Below are 20,232 nucleotides of genomic sequence, written 5' to 3'. Positions count from 1 at the left end.
AATTTTGAAATACTAGGATTTTATTTTAGAATGAGTAAAACATTTAAATTGTATATATATTGCTAACTAGTAACAAGTCTGTTTTTATTATTAAAGTAATCATATGAAATGCAAAAAATTTAAACAATACAGAAAACTATAAAGAGTATCAGTAAAGCTGTAATGGCAATTCTGAGTATCAGTAAAGCTGTAATGGCAATTCTGGTTGTAAGTTTATGAAGCAGTGGAGAGTTCAAATTGGCTTTTCACATTTTGCCCCATCCTCCACTCTAGTCACACCCACCACAGCTCTGACAGCAATGCCCACCATCCAGTAGTGACTGTTATTAACAGTTTGTTTATATCCTTCCAAATAATGCAATTATATCTAAAATGTAAACTGTAGAATTTTTATGTCTAACTGTCCACATTTAGTAAAAAGAGCAGGACTGTAAATTAGACCTAGCATAAATGAGTACTCAATAAATGTAAATAAATAAATGAAATGACTTGGGTCTAGCCCTTGTTAACCCTAGGTAAGTATTTTTTTTTTTTTGAAACACAATTTTTAAAGGTTACTTTCCATTTAAAGTTATTACAAAATATTGGCTATATTCCCCATGTTGCACAACACATCCTTGAGCCTGTCTTACACCCAACAGTTTGCACTTCCTACTCCCCTACCCCTATAGTGCCCCTCCCCTCCTCCCTGGTAACCACTAGTTTGTGCTCTATATCTGTGAGTCTGCCTCTTTTTTGTTATATTTACTAGTCTGTTGTATTTTTTAGATTCCACATATAAGTGATATCATACAGTATTTGTCTTTCTCTGACTGATTTCACTTAGCATAATGCCCTCCAAGTCCATTCACATTGCTGCAAATGGCAAAGTTTCATTCTTTTTTATGGCTGAGTAGTATTCCATTGTGTACACACACACACTATCCATTCACCTGTTGATGGACACTTAGGTTGCTTCCATATCTTGGCAATTGTAAATAATGCTGCTAGGAACATCGCAGTGCATGTAACTATTCAAATTAATGTCTCTGTTTTTTTTTTTTTTTTTTTTTGAATGTATACCCAGGAGTTAGGTAAATGTGTTTTAACCTCTCTGGATTATATGTACGAAAGATATATTAATATATACACACAGAATATGTATGCATTAATAAATACGCACAGAAAAAATTCAGGAAAGGCACAGACTAAACCTTAAGACTGGTTCTTCTCTGGGTCCTAGAAGTACAGGGGCAGGGTCCAGTGATAACAAATTAAAAAGTATGGATGTGAAGGTACTTAAATTATAGTACACTTCCAGGAGGGAAAATATACAAAGACACACTCCTGCCCATGTGCAGCCCTAGTATTTTCACCAGAGAAAAGAAAGACACAGTGTCCTCTTTGCTTACAGAATGTTCTCTTGCTGCTTTTTGATCTGGTGGTTGTTATATCAAGTGTTCCTCTTATCCTGACTGACATCCAAGAATTAGAGGAAAATGGATAATAGTGTTGCATCCACTGACCCCTATAAATATTAGGTACCAGCTTCTTCTCATTATTCAGATGAAGAGTAAACAGAAAGGTTTGAGGTGAAAAGAAGGGAGAACCTTGCTTCTGACCTCATAACCTTGAGATGCTCAAAGGTTTGGCTCAAGTTAAAATATACATTCATTTTGAGTGGTAAAAGTCTAAAGTAAGTTGGATGGAGAATATTAAAATGTGGTACTGTTTAGGTTGTGAAGACATACTTAGCACTTAACATATCTCTATAACTTAAACAATATCATGTCTGTGAAGGGTGCTAAAAAATAAAAAACAAGTTCCCATATCACCTTCTTCACTTCCCCTAGCCCACCTCATACCTCAAAACACTCCTCATTATTAAGCTTCTAGCAAATGCTACATCTCTGGCTAAAATACATTACCCAAATTTCTAATAGAGCAGGAAAATGGCATGAAACGACCAACATCAGATTTTAGTATGCCCTAACTAAACAAATCTGAGCTTTGAACTCTGATTCATATTACTGGATTTTTATGACATTAAAATTAATATTATTTTGTTAAAAACTTCAAAAAGACAAGCTAAAACTGTCTCATGATTTTAAAAGAATGTTCATTTCATTAGATTATTTACATTCAAAAAACTTCCACTTTTATAAAAACAAAAATAGCATTAAAATACACAACGTACAGCCTCACACACCTGTTTGGAATACAAGTTCTTTCCCTCCTACACCCGCGGCCTCCAGGTTAATAAATGCACGAATCAAGCTGGCCCACGGGTGCTGGGTAATAAAACCATGACTGGCCTGAATGAGAAGGAAAGAAAACAGATATCAGTTAAACAATTTTATACTATTAAAGTCTTTATTTTGCTTTTTTAAAGGACGGAACGTCTATGTTGATGAGGGGAAGAATAAAAAAAAAAAAAACCAATCATTTTTTTTTCAAAGGCAGGATCTAAAGACATCATCTGTGTGTCTCTGTCTCCCTAATGGCCGTGTGCAGTTTGCTCAGCAGAAAGTCACTCTTCATAGAAGGCAGCCTGATTTCCATGAGTGGAGCCAAACAACATCTTTAGTAAGTGTGAGCCTGTGCAAAAGAAAGTGCAAAACAATAGAAGGGAAGGCGCTATCCCTGTGGTTGGGCATTCATGCTGTGTGCCTGCCTCAAAACATCTCTGAAACTCTAGAAAACCTGAGGCAAATAATTATGCCATCACAGAGCCCTTTTATGAATAAAAACACTGATAAGACGATCTGTTCTAAGTTGAGTTTTCAAATATTAAACATGTATACATAAGTGGCTGTAGATTTTTTTAAAGTACTGCCCAGTACAGTATCTCTTTTGCATGTCATTTTATGATACTACTCGAATGAATAATCAAAATGCATAAGTGTTAGCTATTGTTATTATTATTATTCTCATTACCATTATTACTCAAGCCTAGTCTTTAAAACAGTAAAATCTCACTTGCAAGACATTTTCCTCAGCACCATTAAAGAGAAATATGACAGCATGATGTAAGGCTTCTGAAGATGTTGACAAGACACGTAGGACTTCCAGCATCACTGAACAGCTAACTGCATCATCACTGGCACCTTTAAATCAGAAAAACAGATTTGCTTCTCAGATTTTAAAACCTTTACAGTATGAACCATTATGGCAAGAAACAGAGTTTTCTCATCAAGGAAGCATCACAATAGCTGCAAGTAGCATAGCTCTGTCATCATCTGGTGATAATTACACCCACCAGCAGTAAACTCCAGGAGAACGGGAATCTTTGGTTTGCTTGCTGATTTACTCTCAGTATCTGGAACTGTGCCTGGCCCCGCAATAGTTGCTCAATTAATACCTGTTGAATAATCAACCAGAAGGGACCTAAGGCAATATTGAAAACTGGCATTCTCATCGCCCAAAGCAATTTTTAAAATTCTTTATCCTTATTCCACGTCCTCTGTAGTATCCTCACTTCTGGTGTTCACGGTTTCCTATGTCATCTCCAACTGCCACCCACTCCCTTCCTGCTAGTTTTTCTGCCAAAATCATAAGAGAGGTCAGTGTGGATAGTGTAGCATTTTTTAAAGTTTCTCCAAGGGGATCATGTGATGAAAAAGTACAAAGAAGACACTCAATCTAGTAAGATACGGGAAAGGAGACCGATGACCTAAGTAGTAATCTTTGGTCCCAGCACTGATAAAGCAGAGAACCTCATCAAATCACTTAACCTCTTAATTCAGAAATGTTATATATTAATTAAAGGTGATTATAAAGATGACTTTAGGGCCAAGACTTTTTTAAAAGTACCATAAGAGGTCATTAAGGAACTGACTGGATATTTGATGATATTAAGGAATTATTGTTAAGTTTTTCAGTGAGGTAATTCATGGTGTTATGAGCATGTCAAAAAAAAAAAGAGTCCTTATCTTTCAACAATACAGCCCAAAATACTTACAGAGGAACTGATATAGCTGAGATCTGCTTTAAAATAGTCAAGGTCAGGGGTGGGGGGTAGGGCAGTAGAGAAGCAAGATTGAACTGTTGAAGCTGGGTGACAGGTACACTCAGGTTCATTAAACAATTCTCTTTCTGTATATATTTGAAATTTTCCATAATAAAATTTCAAAGAATAATCAAAGTAAATAGGCACAGTAACAACCCAGGCAACAGCATTTCTGGGTTTACACAGTGGGAGGCAGGGTGCTACAGAGAATAGTGTAGGTTTTAGAGTAAGAAAGACTTGGATGTAAATTCTAGCTCTGCCCCTTTACTATTTCCTGGTCTAGAGAGCAGATTAATGACATCTATATTTCACAGTTGTGTTGTGAGGATTGCAAGGTAATGCACAGTGCCTAGCATGTGGTAGGCATTCAGTGTTAGCTTTTCCTTCTCCTCTTTGCAAACTTAAGGAAGGCTCTGCAGCCAGCTAAAATGCTTGTTTTGGTGCTGTTAAATTCCAGACCCCATTCCTACTTGAGAAGAAACTACTTACTAGCTCTACTTATCTCAGTACTGATTACTGGATTGTATTTTAATCGAAGTGAAACAAAGTAATAATTACCTAAGTACTATCAAGCAGGAAGTATAATGTAGCTATCAGTAAAAAGTGCCACCTTTCCAAAACCAAAGGAAACAAAGGATTTTTAACTTTGAGACTGTGACTTACTTTAAAATAAAAAGCAGTAAAATTTTTCTTTATTCAAAAGAAGAGAAATGGAAATTTAAAGATATATATCTCTATAGAGTTGATTAAAAGTTAAACTGTCCTTTTATCTTCCTTTATTTTAATGGCTCTGGTGTCTGAGAATAAACCTAGAGAAGGGTCAGGGTCTTTAAGAAAGTGAAGGAAAGTCAGAGGACAGTATCTATAAGGGCTGGATGCTTAACCAACATCCCTTTCCATTTAGAATTAACCCTGAAACTGAAGCCAGCCCCAGAATAACAACCTGGAACCATGCAGCAAACCCAAGAAGATATTTAAGGCCTTTCTGTGGGTAACATTACTCCTAATTGGTATCAGTTCCTAAGTTCCAGATACCTTGCTGAGAAGTACCCTTAAAAAATAATGTTTCAATTTGTTCATCCACTAAAAAAATTTAGGTGACAGTCTATTTTATGAACGTTTTTAAAACTATTTTTAACAATTTATTAATGACAGAAATTTCCCTGAGATTGTTGGCATAGGTATCCTTACAAAATTTTAGTTAAAAATGGGTTCCAGTAACCCACAAAATGCCATCCTTTCATTACTGGACTCCATATATGTGATTTCTAACATTTGGTACTGTTTGTTTCTGATACTTGTATACATGTCTTTCTTATATAATGCTCTTAAATAACCATGATGTTAATTTGTCCCTTCCTAGATTTTAAGCATCAAAATAGTGGGCATAGGGTGATGCTTATTTTATTACCGCTTTGAAATGGACATACAAGACCACTAATTTCCCCAGCACACACAAAGGTATTTCTGACCTTATAAAACAGATGAGTGCATACTAATTTTTGAAAAAGCATGTTACATTCTAAATGCAATTGGCAAGATTCCTAATTAAAGATATCCTAGTATGAAAAATTTTATCAAGCACATAAATTTTAATTTATAGTTTGTATAACTCTAGATGTTCATATTGGGGATGATGTAAGTTTAAGCAATCCGGAAGTACTTAATATTAAATAACTACTAATTGCAAAAAAAGGATTTTTCATGCCAGTTGCTATTCTATTTTACTCGTATTTAATCCACATTTAATCCTCTAAGCAATGCCATTAGGAAAGTACTGTTATATCGCCATTTTTCAGATTAGAAACTGAGGAAAGAAGTTAAGTAGTTTGCCAAAGGGAACATTAACTACATCCTAATACTCTCCTTCCTTTCAAATATAGCTAAAAGAACTGACTAGCCAGGAAACCCAGGTCCTGGGCCTGTCTCAGATCAGTGGTGATCAGCTAAGTGTATTCCTGTGTCAAATGGGACTGAACCAGATGCCATCTCACTGCAAATTGCTATTATTTTCTATTCTTCCCTATTTACAATTTCTAGCCACTGAAAACCTTTTTCTGAGGAATCTTACTCTAAAAAATTGAAGTTCGATTTAGGAGATATTGAATTCAACAAATATTTACTGGTCAGGCACTGTCCTAAACATCAAGTACTCTATTCTGCTGAAGTATTTTCAGGGCAAGATTTATGGATTAATGAGGTACTCTACCAGTATGACATCCCCAACGGACCAACATTCTCACGTTATAGGTCGACAGAAACTGCTAGGAGAGTGAGCCTCCAAACCATGTGTCCCTTGAAGGCCAGTACTGTTCCTTTATCCCATAACCCCAAAGCCTAGCACGACACCTAGCTGAGTAAACACTTGAAGTGGCAGGACCTAACTCCATGACTGAAGAACACACACTGGTAACACTGATAAGGCTATTTCAGTCTGCCAGAAATACTCGATGCCCTGTCGCTGGGCTGCTGGCACTAATGTTTAAAAATTAAGAAAACAAAGCACTTGAGAGAATACTGAAAGGCAGACCTTAAACTAAATGATAATTATTCTAATTATCCTATCTTCCATCGCAATGAAAAGATTTGTCTAAGAAAATAGTGCCCACAATTGCTCAAGCAGCTTAGAGTTAACAAGCTTTCTTGTTGTGAGGATTTCAAAATGACTGAAAAACAGGCACAAACCTGGTGAGTTTGCCACTGAGTCAAAATGACAGTTGGCCAGGACAGCATGCTGGGCTCCATCTCTGGGTTCCAGCTTTACCACAACGTTGGTGATGTTGTCATAGTAGCTTGTAAACCCTCCCAAAAAGTCAATGCTAAAGGAGCCTGTGGGCCGTTGTACATCTACTGAAATCCTGTGAAGGTTGTTGCTCTGAACTTCAATCAGTTTAATCTGTTCCAAAAGGTAACGCACTGTCAGAATTTCATTTTCTGGACTTCCTGTAGTCCTGGGGCCAATGGATGTTATGTGTTCAAGATAATCCCTGGAAGCAACCAGAAGAATCACGATGACAAGGCGTCCTAGGCTTAAAACTAACACTTAGGGGCTTCCCTGGTGGCGCAGTGGTTGAGAATCTGCCTGCCAATGCAGGGGACACGGGTTCGAGCCCTGGTCTGGGAAGATCCCACATGCCACGGAGCAACTGGGCCCGTGAGCCACAACTGCTGAGCCTGAGCGTCTGGAGCCTCTGCTCCGCAACAAGAGAGGCCGCGATCGTGAGAGGCCCGCGCACCGCGATGAAGAGTGGCCCCCCACTCGCCGCAACTGGAGAAAGCCCTCACACAGAAACGAAGACCCAACACAGCCAAAAATAAAAATAATAAATAAATAATAAATAAAAAATTAAAAAAAAAAAAAAAAACAAAAACAAACTAACACTTAGCACAGAGCAACTTTTCCTCCACACTTCCCCTTGCCAAAGAACAAGTTCTCTGACTTCTCACATAAAAGAGGCTGCCTTTAGTATTTCAGGTAACATGTGAAAATCACTTGCAAAGTTCCATCATTTTATTTTGCCTTCCATGAGTTCATCCCTTCAGTTTTCTACACTCACTCCACTCCCAACTTCTCCCAACCCCCATATCGAATCAATACAAAACCAAGAGATTTTATTCAAAATGTATCACTGCTGATGGCTAGACAGGACAGAATACAATTTCATTGTGTCACACTCTGGAGGGTTACTGACGGCTGGGTTACTGATTCTAAGTAGCAGAAACCAAAAGCAAAGACAATTAAGTCAAGAGGTTAAATAAGCAAAGAAAAACTTTTGAAGAATGGACTCAGCCCTCTCATTGTGCACACAAGGCCAAGTAACTTCAATTCAGGCCAAAACCAACTCTACCCCTAAAACAAACAAAAATTTTTTTTGTCTTTTCACTGCATTCCAAGTGAGGAAAACAGGGGGTGGGGAGCCGTGTTTCAGAAAGCCTTTAAGAAAATAAACTTCCAGCATTTTGTACTTAAAAAGTTTTCTAAAACACCATGGCTGTTGAAAAGTCTGCTAGCTTATGATTTTATGAGCTTTGACACACTTAGGTCACAATACCTTTGACTTAATTCACGTTTCCTAGTATACTTAAAGGTCTCTTGTTTTGTTTTTTTTTTTTTTTTAAAAAGCCAAACCTTACACACCAAGGACCCAAGGACAAACTCCAGGAAATTGAGAAGTTCTGAAATAGTAAAATTTTGAATGTGCCGTCTTCCAGGGAGAGCCTCCATAGCTCTCAGGTTTGAGACCTGTGACCCTCAAAGATTTAGACCACTGCATTAGCCCCTTCGGACCCTTCCCAGAAAACCGAACTGGGTCCACAAACCTCACAGCCTTTCATCTCACTTGCAAAGTAGGAGAGCTAGTAAAAAGGGTAAGTTGCTCCGAAAGATAGGCGATTACTAATAACCAAACCATCTGCAGGTGAGGCAAAAAAGGGATGGAAAAGCCGGCGCAATCGCCCTGGCCACCCGCACCTGTACGACGAGCTTAAAAGGGGGCCGCGCGAGCCCCGCGTCCCGCAAATTGGGGCTCCAGAAGGGGAACGCGCCAGGCCACCCCACCCCACGTGCAGCCGGGCGGGGGCGGCGAGCCCGGGAGGCCCCGCGGGGGCAGGTGCACACAGGTGCGGGGTCCCGCACCGAAAAGGGACGCCCGGGCCCGGCGGAGGCGGCGGTACCTGGCTCGGCGTGCGTCGAACTCTCCGCGGTGGCCAACAGCGGCCCCACGCACCATGAGCTGCTGCAGCGAGAGCTGCACGAGCGCCCGCAGCGCGAGGAGGTAAAGCGCCAGCCCCAGCGAGGCGCGCGCCTCAGACAGTCCGGTACCCGCGCCCCGGCTCGCGCTGCCGCTCCCCTCCCCACTCCGCTTCCGCGTCCTCGTGCCGCCGCCACACGCGTCCGCCAGGGGCTCCTGCGCCAGGGCCTCCCTCTCCAGTTGCGGCGCGGCCGCCGGGCCGTCCCGGCGCTCCCCTCCGATGCGGTGCCGCCTCACAGCTCCCGACTCCGAACCCCACTCCATGGCCACGAGCGTCAGCAGCCGGTCCAACCGCCCCGGCCCGCTACAGCCCCGGGAGCCGCGGCGGCGGCCGCAGCGCCTCCTAGTGAGCGGACGGAAACTGCAGAGGGCCAAACTTCTTCTGATTGGCCGGTCCCGCCGCGCCGCGACCCAGGTTCTTCGGGCAGATTGCTGGCGGGCTCCGCGGCAGGGCCAACACCCGGCTGGGCGTGATGGATGTACCTTCTTATTCAGGGCTTCCCTGCCTGGTGTGGGGACAGAGATTAATAAATGGAAAGATAACCATAAACCTAGAAACGTGAGAAAAGAGAGATTGCTTTTAAAAGAATGCACGAGGTTCATTATTTACGCATCATGAAGAAGGCAATGGCCCAGCTTTCGCAAGGAGCGTTAGAATAGGCTCTGGAAAAAGTAGGCGCCTGGCTCTTCATATTAGAAACAGGACTGCGCAGAGGAGGCCTAGCCTCATGCTTCCACGTACAGTGATCTAATCACAGGTCTTCATAACCATGTGAGGTAACCATTGTCTCCATTTAACAGACTAAGATAAATAATAGCTGTTATTTCTTGAATACCCTCCATGAGCCACTGTGCTAAGTGCTTTAATACACTATCTCATTTGATTCTCATAAGAATCCTGAAAAGAAAGTATTTTTATGTCCTCTTAATAGCTGAAGAACTTACAGGTAACAGGTGAAGAACTTAAATCTAATTCAGTGGGTTCCCAAAACAGCATATTGAATATGGCACTCTGGAAAGGAAGATTCAGAAAAGACATTCCTCCCTCCATGTCGCCCTGGGTGGGAAGAAGCAGAGCCTTGGTTTTAGTGTAGACCCTAGTGAGCATCTAGTCTTCTTCCTGCTGATGCAATGAGCCTCTCTGCCTCAAATCTCTGTGTCTCCAGCATGGAGTTGCTGCAGTACCCTGTCTATTAACCTAGAGACCAACTGGGAATGTGCACTACCTGACCGGTCTGCCCCTGCCTACTGCTCAGGCCCACCTGAGACCAGGGCACTCCTTATTTCCAACTCTCTAGTCACAGTGACCTCTTTCAAAGTCCTTCCTGCTCACCATCCTTCCTTCTACAGCAGGATCTTACACACTGAGTTGTCTGGAATGTTCTTCCCTCCCCTCATTGCCTAGTTTTAACTCCTGTTTATCATTCAAGTCTCAGCTTAAGTGGATCTTCCTCAAGCAAGAATCTCCTAATCTGATGAAGTCAGTTTCCCCTAATTGTAGGATCTCATAGCACCTTGTATGTGTGTAATTATTTAACATCTTCCTCATTAGACTGTAAGCTCCATGAAGGCAGGAATCATGTCTGGTTTTGCTCACCATTTTATTTCCTTCTCTTAACACAACATGTAGTATGTAATCAATAAATATTTCTTGATTGTGTGAATGAATGAAATCATAACAGTTTTATGACAGCAGCATAATTTTAGCTCAGTAAGATCCTTTTTAGTCTGTAAGATCCATGAGACCAAAGACAATGTCTATCTTATTTATTCATTACTATGTCCTCAGTGCTTAACTCTGTGCTTAGCCCATGGTCACCACTCAGTACATATTTATTAAATGAGCAAATGAATATATATTGTCTTTTTATAAGAACCAGCTGTCTTACTGTCTTGTCTCTTTCCAAAAATCCAGCACCTCCACCATCTTTGGAAGGTAAAACCTCGGAAATGACTCTGTCCACTGCAGCATAACAAGTTGTGGAGGTCTCTAGTTCCTAGGGGTAGGGCACAAATGTCTCATGGTCTTTTACACTTTATTTTATGCTGTGACTTGCTAGGCTGGGTGGGTGTCAGAAAACCTAGGGATAAGTTACACTTCTCAGGAGCTGTGTTACTGGTTAAGTCATCTGGGCTCTCTTTTTCTGAATAGATAATGTATGTTAAGCATCTCTGACAATATTCCATGGGAGGCAGTGTACCATAGTAGAAAAAAGACTGGAAAAAAGAAAAAGAAAAAAGCCTGATCGTTGGAGGCAAATAGATCTGAGTTCCTGAATCATGTACCTTTAATACACATGGCATTATGCAAGGTAAAGTTTCAGTGTGAATGGCCTTATCTGTGATAATGGAGATAACGACTGCCTTAAAGAACTTCAGTGAGGATTAATCAGCTAATCCATGTGAAAGATCCTCATACATAAATCTCATTAAATACTATTTTCCAGAATTTTCCTTCTTATACAATCCTTGGCAGAATGGGTTAAAAGCCAGTTACCTATCATGATATAATCATAGAGTCCTAGGTGGTGGAAGTTGAGCTATTACAGTTGGGGTCTTGGAAGGCAGTCTTTCTCTAGACTTATATAAGCTATGCTATTCACATTTGAATATTTTTAAGCTACCAGTTGTTGGCTGCCTACTCTGTGTCAGATGCTGATCAAGGTGGGGAAACATCTAGATGAACAAATCAGTGTTTCTGCCTTCACAGAGCTTACATTCTAGTGGGGAGACAATAAACGAAAGTGCGTGCGTGTGTGTGTGTGTGTGTGTGTGTTTGTGTGTGTGTGTGTGTGTGTTTCTGTGTGAATAAAATGTCAGATAAACTGTTAAGGAGAAAAATAAAGCAGGGAATTGAGAGTGACCGAGGCTGCTCTTTTAAGCAAGGTGATCAAAGAAGATCTCTCTGAGGAGATGACATTTGATCTCTCTCTCTGCATGAAGTCAGGAATAGGGCCATAAAAGCCTGAGGAAAGAATGTTCCCAGCAGAGGGAAATGAACTGGGGTGTTCTGAAGCAACACTGAGCAGGGCATGTGGCTAAAGCAGACTGAGCATGGGGTTAGGGAGTAGTGATAGAGAGAGATGATCAGAGAAGTGGGCAGGGGCCAGTGCAAGGAGGGCTTCCTGGGTCACAGCAAGGACTCTGGAGTGGTTTTGAGCAGTGGAAGGTTATGCTCTAGGTTATGTTTTATGAGATCACTCAGTGTCTCAGTGCCAGGCAGAGCAGCACAATGACCACACCTAGATGATAGAGGCTAATAAAAGACTTTGCTAATGTCTGGCCTTTGAAGTATTTGAGGTCATTTACCTGTAGTTTTAATTGCGTGGGAAGTAGACCACAGTCAATTGAAACACACATTCTAGTTCCTACATATCAAATTGCTGATGAGGACGGAATGGGATGTGAGAGTCTTCGGCTGCCCCATCTGGTGAGCTATTGATCAGTGGGGTTGACTCAATTCATCTGGCTTGGCAGATAATTATGTTTTTCTTATGTGTCCCTTTAGGACAAAGTGAGAGTTAAACCAACTTGACAGGCATTGAGAGTCCCAAGTCCCTGTTTTGCCATCTCTCCAGTATTTCCTAGTAACCTGGCCAAGGTGAATGGAAAGGCATGCAAGCTGTCAGGATTCAGGTAAATTGCCAGTCTCTGTCTTCCACAGATGTCATCCCATGGCCTACATGCCTCCTTCCTTGGAAGAGGGGCTACTGGGGCACTTGGTGAAAGTTCTCTGAGACTGACATTAAAATCAAGGGAGGTGCCAAGCCAAGAGGTGAGAAGAGAATCCAGGGAATTCCCTGGTGGTCCAGTGGTTAGGGATCCTCGCTCTCACTGCCAAGGGCCCAGGTTTGATCCCTGGTCAGGTAACTAAGATCCTCCGTGCTGCACGTGGCATGGCCAAAAAAAAAAAAAAGAGCTAGAGAGAGAGAATGCAAACCGGTTGCAAAAGACAGAAAAGATGTCAAAACTCGACAGGCAGAGTGAATCAAAGATCGAGAAATCAAGAACAATGATTCCAAAGGCAAAAAAGGTCTTGGATAAATATTGTAGGCAGGTCCTGTTGCCTACAGCAACAGGGTTTAATGTACTCACTGAGGTGGTATGAGGATGGGCCGACTCTGTTTAAAGGGCCAGGGATGGAGCTCATGCCCAGGTTCAGGGGACACCATTAGTTTTTTGGTTTTGGGTTTTGTTTTTTTGGGGGGCAGAGGGCAGGTTTAGGTCCCTTCAGGCTTAAGCAAGGGCCTCAGGGTGCCGGTAGACAACTGGTCTTCCTAATTATGGAGCTCTGCAATGGAATATTTGGGAGCTGGTAACAATGGTCAGCTACAGTAAGCACCTGCAATAAGCCAGGCAGTCTGGGAGCTGACAGTGCTGGTGGAAACGGGCTTTCTAAAGGAAACAGAGGGACTTCCCTGGTGGTCCAATGTTAAAGAATCTGCCTTACAATGCAGGGGATGAGGGTTCAATCCCTTGTTGGGGAACTAAGATCCCACGTGCCGCGGGGTAACTAAAGCCTGCGTGCCACAACTACTGAGCTCGCGCGCCTCAACTAGAGCCCATGTGCCGCAAACTACAGAGCCCTCATGCTCTGGAACCCGCGTGCCACAACTACAGAGCCCACGCACCCTGGAGCCTGCGTGCCACAGCTAGACAAGAGAAAACCCGCAGGCCACAGCTAGAGAGAAGCCCGCGCACCACAACGATAAAAGATGCCACGTGTGTCAACGAAGATCCCACGTGCCGCAACTAAGACCCGATGCAGCCTAAAATTAGTAAATAATAAATAAATCTTAAAAAATAAAATAAAAGAGCCAGTGCTTTCTAAATAAATAAATAAATAAAGGGCACAGAGGCCAGATCTGTAAATCCCCCTTTTGTTCGGAGCTTTTCTACCCCCACGAGCTGAGCTGTCCTTGGAGCCCAGGGAGAGGGTGATGGTGTACCACTCTTACCTCCCCTTCAAACTCCGGGTTGGTCCCTCCTACTCCTTACTATCCTGTTGCTGGTGGCCACATAGGAGGTAGAAAACCAGTCCAGTTTCATTACTAACTGAAGTTGCCATGTCCGATAACCCTTTTCCATGGCCAATTGGAAAGGAGATTCTCTGATTTTGGAAGAACCTATATCTGGCTAAAAAGGCCTTTTGAATGGGCAGAAAACCTAAAGAGACATTTCTCCAAAGAAGAAATACAGATGGACAATAGGCACATGAAAAAATGCTTAACATCACTAATTATTAGAGAAATGAAAATCAACATTACAATGAGGTACCACCTCACACTGGTCAGAATGGCCATCATTAAAAAAGTCTACAAATAACAAATGCTACAGAGGGTGTGGAGAAAAGGGAGCCCTCTTACACTGTTGGTGGGAATGTAAGTTGGTGCAGTCACTGTGGAAAACAGTATGGAGGTTCCTCAGAAAACTAAAAATAGAATTACCATATGATCCAGCAATCCCACTCCTGGGCATATATCTGGACAAAACTATAACTCAAAAAGATACATGCACCCCTGTGTTCATAGCAGCACTATTCACAAGAGCCAATACATGGAAACAACCTAAATGTCCATTGACAGGTGAATGGATAAAGAAGATGTGGTATATATATACAATGGAATACTACTCAGTCGTAAAAAAGAATGAAATAATGCCATTTGCAGCAACATGGATGCAACTAGAGATTATCATACTAAGCAGAGTAAGTCAGAAAGAGCAAGACAAATACCATATGATATCAGTTATATGTGGAATCTAATATATGACACAATGAACCTATCTATGAAACAGAAACAAAACCAGGGACATAGAGAATAGGCTGGTGGTGGCCAAGGGGGAGGGGGGTAGTAGAGGGTAGGAGTGGGAGTTTGGGATTCTAAGATGCAAACTGGCATATATAAGAATGGATAAACACCAAGGTCCTACTGTATAGCACAGGGAAGTATATTCAATATCCTGTGATAAACCATAACGGAAAAGAATATGAAAATGAATATATATATGTATAACTGAGTCACTTTGCTGTACAGCAGTAATTAAAACAACATTATAATTCAACTATAATTCAATAAAAAATAAATTTTATAAAAGGCCTTTTGGAAACAAATGGGGTGACAAAATTGGCTCTTTTGAGGGAAAAATAAAATTGGAAACTTATGCCATATTACACCCCCCCCAGTCAAGTAGAAGTCAGAATTAAATATAAACAATTTTTAACTGATTAAAAAATAAGGTAAACATAATTAAATAATTATAATAATTAAGATTCGAAATGGCCAAGGACACTTTAATCAAAAAAGAAGTAGAGGAAATCATAAAGTGGAAAATCACATGCTGAACACACAAAATTTAAAACTTCTGTATGTCAAAAACAATCACCAAAAAAATGAAAAGTCAAATGACAAACTTGAAACATTATTTTCAACAAATTTTTAAAACAGGAGACTAATATACTGTATACTCTGTCTCTCTCTCTCTCTCTGTCTTGATAAATTTAATGTACATATTTATATTTTATTATATGTTATTTTATATTATATAATTTATTATAAATTAATAGCTATATTTAACTTAATATATATATTAACATCAGCAAGAAAAATATCAATGCCTCATTAGAAAAATATGTAAACCATTCACCCTTTGTATCAAAGGAATACATGTGAAAATGTAGGCCATTTTAAACTTATCACATTGAAAAAGGTTTCTGTGTTCTGTTTTTTAATTATAATATGCACGCTGGCAAAAGTTTAATTGATAAGCACTTACATGATGCAGATAGAATACATATCTGAATGCCTTTCTGGAAAGCAATTTGGCAAGATGTACCAGGAGCCTTAAAAGAATTTACAATTTTTGATGTAGTATTTTCACATGTAGGAGTAGGTTGATGTGATAAAATTAAAAAAAAAAAAAAAAGAAAAATGCAAAAGAATGTTCATCTATAAAAATCAAACCTGTGGAAATGACTTCAGCATATAAAAATCAAGGTCAAATAAATTACAGTACATCCGGAGTGTGGGACATCATATAGTATTAAATACAACATTACCAAAGTCTATTCAATAATGTGGGAGAAGTGCTCATGTTGTAAATATTAAGAGGAAGGAAAAAATATACCAAATTGAGCAAAGCATATACTTCTGAATATTAAATATGTGGAAGGAAATACATTGATGCGATGACAGTGGTTCTCTGTGGGTGATTTTTTTCTTCTTTATTCGTTTCTCTCCCACTTTTCCTACCATGATCTCAGTGTTCCCTTTAAAGAGCCTCAGGCTGTGAGGTCAGGCTCCTCAACCCTGTGTCTAGGAAGACGCTTAATATCTGCCACATTTTAATCCTTAGGAAGGCAGTTTTTAAATTGATTCCAGCATGGATGTGATCCAACAGGGGAATGCAATGTCAAAACCTCATCTCTGACCTGAGCTCAAGTACATTTCTAGACTAAAAGTTTTAGGGTAAAGATTCAGCAATTAATGAATAGCTGAACAAATAAAAAAATTTTTTGGAGAGAATTTTCACTTAATTCTCATTCTTTAAATTCAATCTGTGACACTAGAGAAGAACTGGTGCTTAGACTTTTAAATGGCTTTGGATTTTGCATTTTCTCTTCCCTCCATCAAGAGTACATTCTTTGTATTAGAGGAAAAGAACCCAGGAAGCCAGAAGTCTCCAGGGATTTATTGGTACTTGAGGGCCATGTGCCCAGGGCTTTATTTGCCTTCCTCCTGGGGCTGCAGGGGCAGGTGAGCGGGGAGAGAGGCGGGTGACTCAGCAGTTTGGGGGTGGGAGAAGCTGACTCCATGCTGAAGCTCAGTTGTTTTAGACAACTAAAAAATTAATGAGCATGGACTTCCCTGGTGGTGCAGTGGTTAAGAACCCACCTGCCAAGGCAGGGGACACGGGTTCGAGCCCTGGTCTGGGAAGATCCCACATGCCACAGAGCAACTAAGCCCATGTGCCACAACTACTGAGACTGAGCTCTAGAGCCCGCGAGCCATAACTACTGAGCCCACGTACCACAACTACTGAGCCCTCATGCCACAACTACTGAAGCCCGTGCACCTAGAGCCTGTGCTCCACAGCAAGAGAAGCCACCACAATGAGAAACCCGCGCACCGCAATGTAGAGTAGCCCCCGCTCGCCCCAACTAGAGAAAGCCCATGCGCAGCAAAGAAGACCCAACGTGGCCAAAAATAAATAAATTAATTAATTAATTTTAAAAAAATAATGAGCATGAGTGTTGCCAGGGCTCAGCGCATCTAACAGAGCACACCCAGAGACCGCATCTCTAAGCAGCTACCTCCTCCTGCAGCTGCCTGAACCCCTCTCGCGGGCTCTGTGCTGGGCCTGTTTCACTTGCCCTGTGAGCCTGTGACCATCTGGACCTTACTGGTTGAAAATAGCCTCTGCAACTGTGCTTCTCCAAGACACCCAAAGGAGAAAAGGGACAACAATAGATCTTGGATGAGAATAACAAATATCTCTCACAGTGTGGTCTGAGGACCACGTGGCATGAGAATCACTTGGGGACCTGCTAAAAAATCTTTTTCCTGTGTCCTATGCACCTACTGCATCTGACTCCCTGCAGGCAAGGCCCTGGAAACTGTGATTCCTGCGTACGCCAAAATGGTAAACCACGGTGCAGTCAAGGGTCTTATGTCTGTGGTCCACAAGCCCAAGACGGCACACGGGCCGACTGTGAGTGGAGCCTGGGCCAGATGGTCCCTCCCTCACCTTTAGGAGGATTGAGTCAGCATTGCTGCTGCCACCTTCTTCCAGCCTGCCGTGCCCACCCCACCCCCAATGGCCAGAAGAACAGTGTAGCACCTTGCCACATCTCATTAGAAAATAGGGATGCCAGAGGCGGAAGGTGCATTGGTTAAGAGCATGGGTTCTGCACTCAAACTGCTTCCATCTGGGCTCTCTACCACCAACATGCTGTGTGACCTCCAGTGAATTACTTAACCTTGCAGTGCCTCAGTTTCTCCAACTGAGAAGTAGGGCCAATAGGGCTGTTTTGAGGGCCTAGACCGGGAGACCTGGCAAGAGCTCAAGGTGTGACAGCTGTTGCTCCTATTCTGTGGTTTGAACCTTATCTGCAGGACATTCGGAAGATGAAGAGATAACATCTCTGTGTCTCTGACTCAGTTTCCAAATTCTCCAATCACTCTTTTGCAGGTGGCTATGTGAGTGAAAGGAAATCAGAGAACTCGGACAGACCCCTTTACAGCAACTTAAAGTTGTGAAAGGCAGTTTGCAACCTTAGCCTGAGGGAAACTTGGCTTCTATCTTTACTGGAAGGGCAACTGCTCTGCTCTCTCCACCCCCTTGAAATACACGCATTCACATCCCTCCAAGTACATTCCTCTTTATTCCTATCTTCTTGGCGAGAGGGTTTGTGAAAGACGTGTTTTCTTCTCTTATCTCAAGTCTTGGTCTCCCTTGGTACATAAGCGGTCAATGAGCAAAAAGCCAGAAGTATCAAGAATAGGTACTTAATTTTTTTAAATAATAAAAACTTATTCACAATATTATTCAGTCACAGAAAGAAATGAAGTGCTGATACATGCTACAGTGTTGATGAACAGAGAAAACATTATGCTACATGAAAGAAGCCAGACACAAAAGATTGCATATTGTCTGATTCTGTTCATATAAAATATCCAGAATAGGTAAACTCATACAGACAGAACACAGATTGGTGATTATCAGGGATACGGAAGAGGGGGAAAGGAATCAACTGCTTTATGGGTACAAGATTTCCTTTTGGGCTGATGAAAATGTTTTGGAACTTGATAGAGGTGGCATCTTGCACAATATTGTGAATGTACTAAGTGCCACTAAATTGTACACTTTATATTATGTGAATTTTACCTCAATAACAATAATTTAAAGTTTTATTCACTATAAATTATACACTGCTGACTAGATAGTAAGTGGAATTTAAAAAGAATTCTTAGCTCCAGAGACAGATGCCTGCCCAAGTTCAGTTACAGTAAAATGATTTGTGACTCCAGATCTATTGTTATAAATTGTGATGATAATAATAAAGTCCGTGGGTTTCAATAGCTTCTTATTTCCGAGCAACTCAAATTAGGATTTCTGCTCCAAGGTTTTTTGGGTTTTTTTTCCTAAGAAAATCAATGAACAGATCTGTGGCAGAAACGCTGATTCTTTAGAGAAGGCAAAGGAAGGAGCTTAATTCATGGCCTCAAGTTTTTAAAATCATTTCCTCCCAGATTCCTCCATGGTTCTGATTTCACTTAACATAACGAGCTAGCCAGAGGTAAGGCTAATCTTTAAGGGACTCCTGCAAGATCGGGAGCCCAAGTTGAGAGATTTCAGAGATAAAAATCCAAGAGAACTGTGCTATTGTGTCCACGAGGTGGTTTTGACTTATTTGGGGTGACAGAAAAGAGCATTTACCAACCATTTTCTGATACTGGCAGATAAGGTAAGAATAAAACAGTTCAGATTACAGTTGTAGGGGGTGGTAGGAACTGGGGTGAACTGTGACCCCAAGCCCCACCTGAATCTGTAACTATTGCTCTGTGGAATTTGGGGCTCAGCATAGCCAGGTCTTCTAGTTTTTCAAGAAATGACAGAAATTCAGGTATTTATGTGAAACCTTCTGCTTTGTTAACGTTGAGAACTAATTTAAAAAAGAGATCATTGTATACATGCCAAACAAAACAGGTCTGCAAACTGGATCCTGCCCTCCAGCTGCCAGTATGGAACTTCTGAGCCCTCACCTTCAAGGACACACTTGCTAAAGATAAAATATTTCCCTGAGTGACAATCAGATTATAAACAGAATTCTTAGCTCTCGATTTAGGGTAAAGTTTACAGGGCTAGAGTGGATCAGATATAGCCAGTATAGCCAGGCCTCTTTCTTTTCTTTTTAGGTGACAGGTGAGTCTTGTCACATGCATCCCCCTTCTACTCCTCTTCCCCGGACACCCCATCTTTATTTTGCCTTGAACATACTGGAGCATGAAACTGACATGTAGTTACAGCCCTCTTAGATTCTGGACCAAGCTGGCACTATGCAGCTGTTATTTACCCTCCCTGTGTGTCCCGTGGGGAGGAAGGAAGGGAAGAGCAGAGAGTGAGTGGGCCTAGGATAAAGCCCATAACTGTGGGAAACAAAGAGTGTTCCTCCACACAGTGGCCAATATCAGTAGCACCGACTCTTAATTTGAAGTGAAATCCTCTGTGAACTAGGAGGGCATTTCCAGGAGTTGAGACTCAGTCAAACCTACAAATTGGTTCTGATGTTAAGAGAAACACTTTCTTCTTAAAATTAGATACCCTGTCCTGGAAAACACTGGCATCCTAAATCCCAGGACTTCCTTCCTGCACCTTCGAGCTCTTTCCTCCCAGGCTCAGACATAAGTGGCCAAGGAGCCACAGTGACCCAGCAGGAGAGATTAAATTCAACTTTTGTAAGAACTAAAGAGAAATCTCTGCAGTCCACCTTGC

At 41.4% G+C, this 20,232-nt stretch overlaps 1 protein-coding gene across 1 annotated transcript in view; it reads right to left on the bottom strand.

The window, feature by feature from the left end:
• Positions 1-9,083, bottom strand: part of ERMP1 (endoplasmic reticulum metallopeptidase 1) — a 52,737-nt gene extending 43,654 nt beyond the window's left edge. Inside the window, exons 1-4 of the mRNA XM_082404374.1 lie at positions 8,663-9,083; positions 6,674-6,975; positions 2,959-3,086; positions 2,189-2,294 (exon numbers count right to left, since the gene is read on the bottom strand). Coding sequence (XP_082260500.1) covers positions 2,189-2,294; positions 2,959-3,086; positions 6,674-6,975; positions 8,663-9,003 — 877 coding nt within the window. The 5' untranslated portion in view covers positions 9,004-9,083. The remainder of the gene's footprint in view (positions 1-2,188; positions 2,295-2,958; positions 3,087-6,673; positions 6,976-8,662) is intronic.
• Between the last annotated feature and the right edge of the window lie 11,149 nt (positions 9,084-20,232).

Source organism: Balaenoptera borealis (genome assembly GCF_965194805.1).
Source record: "Balaenoptera borealis genome assembly, chromosome: 8".
Lineage (NCBI taxonomy): Eukaryota > Metazoa > Chordata > Mammalia > Artiodactyla > Balaenopteridae > Balaenoptera > Balaenoptera borealis.
This window is presented reverse-complemented; position numbering and strand designations above follow the sequence as displayed.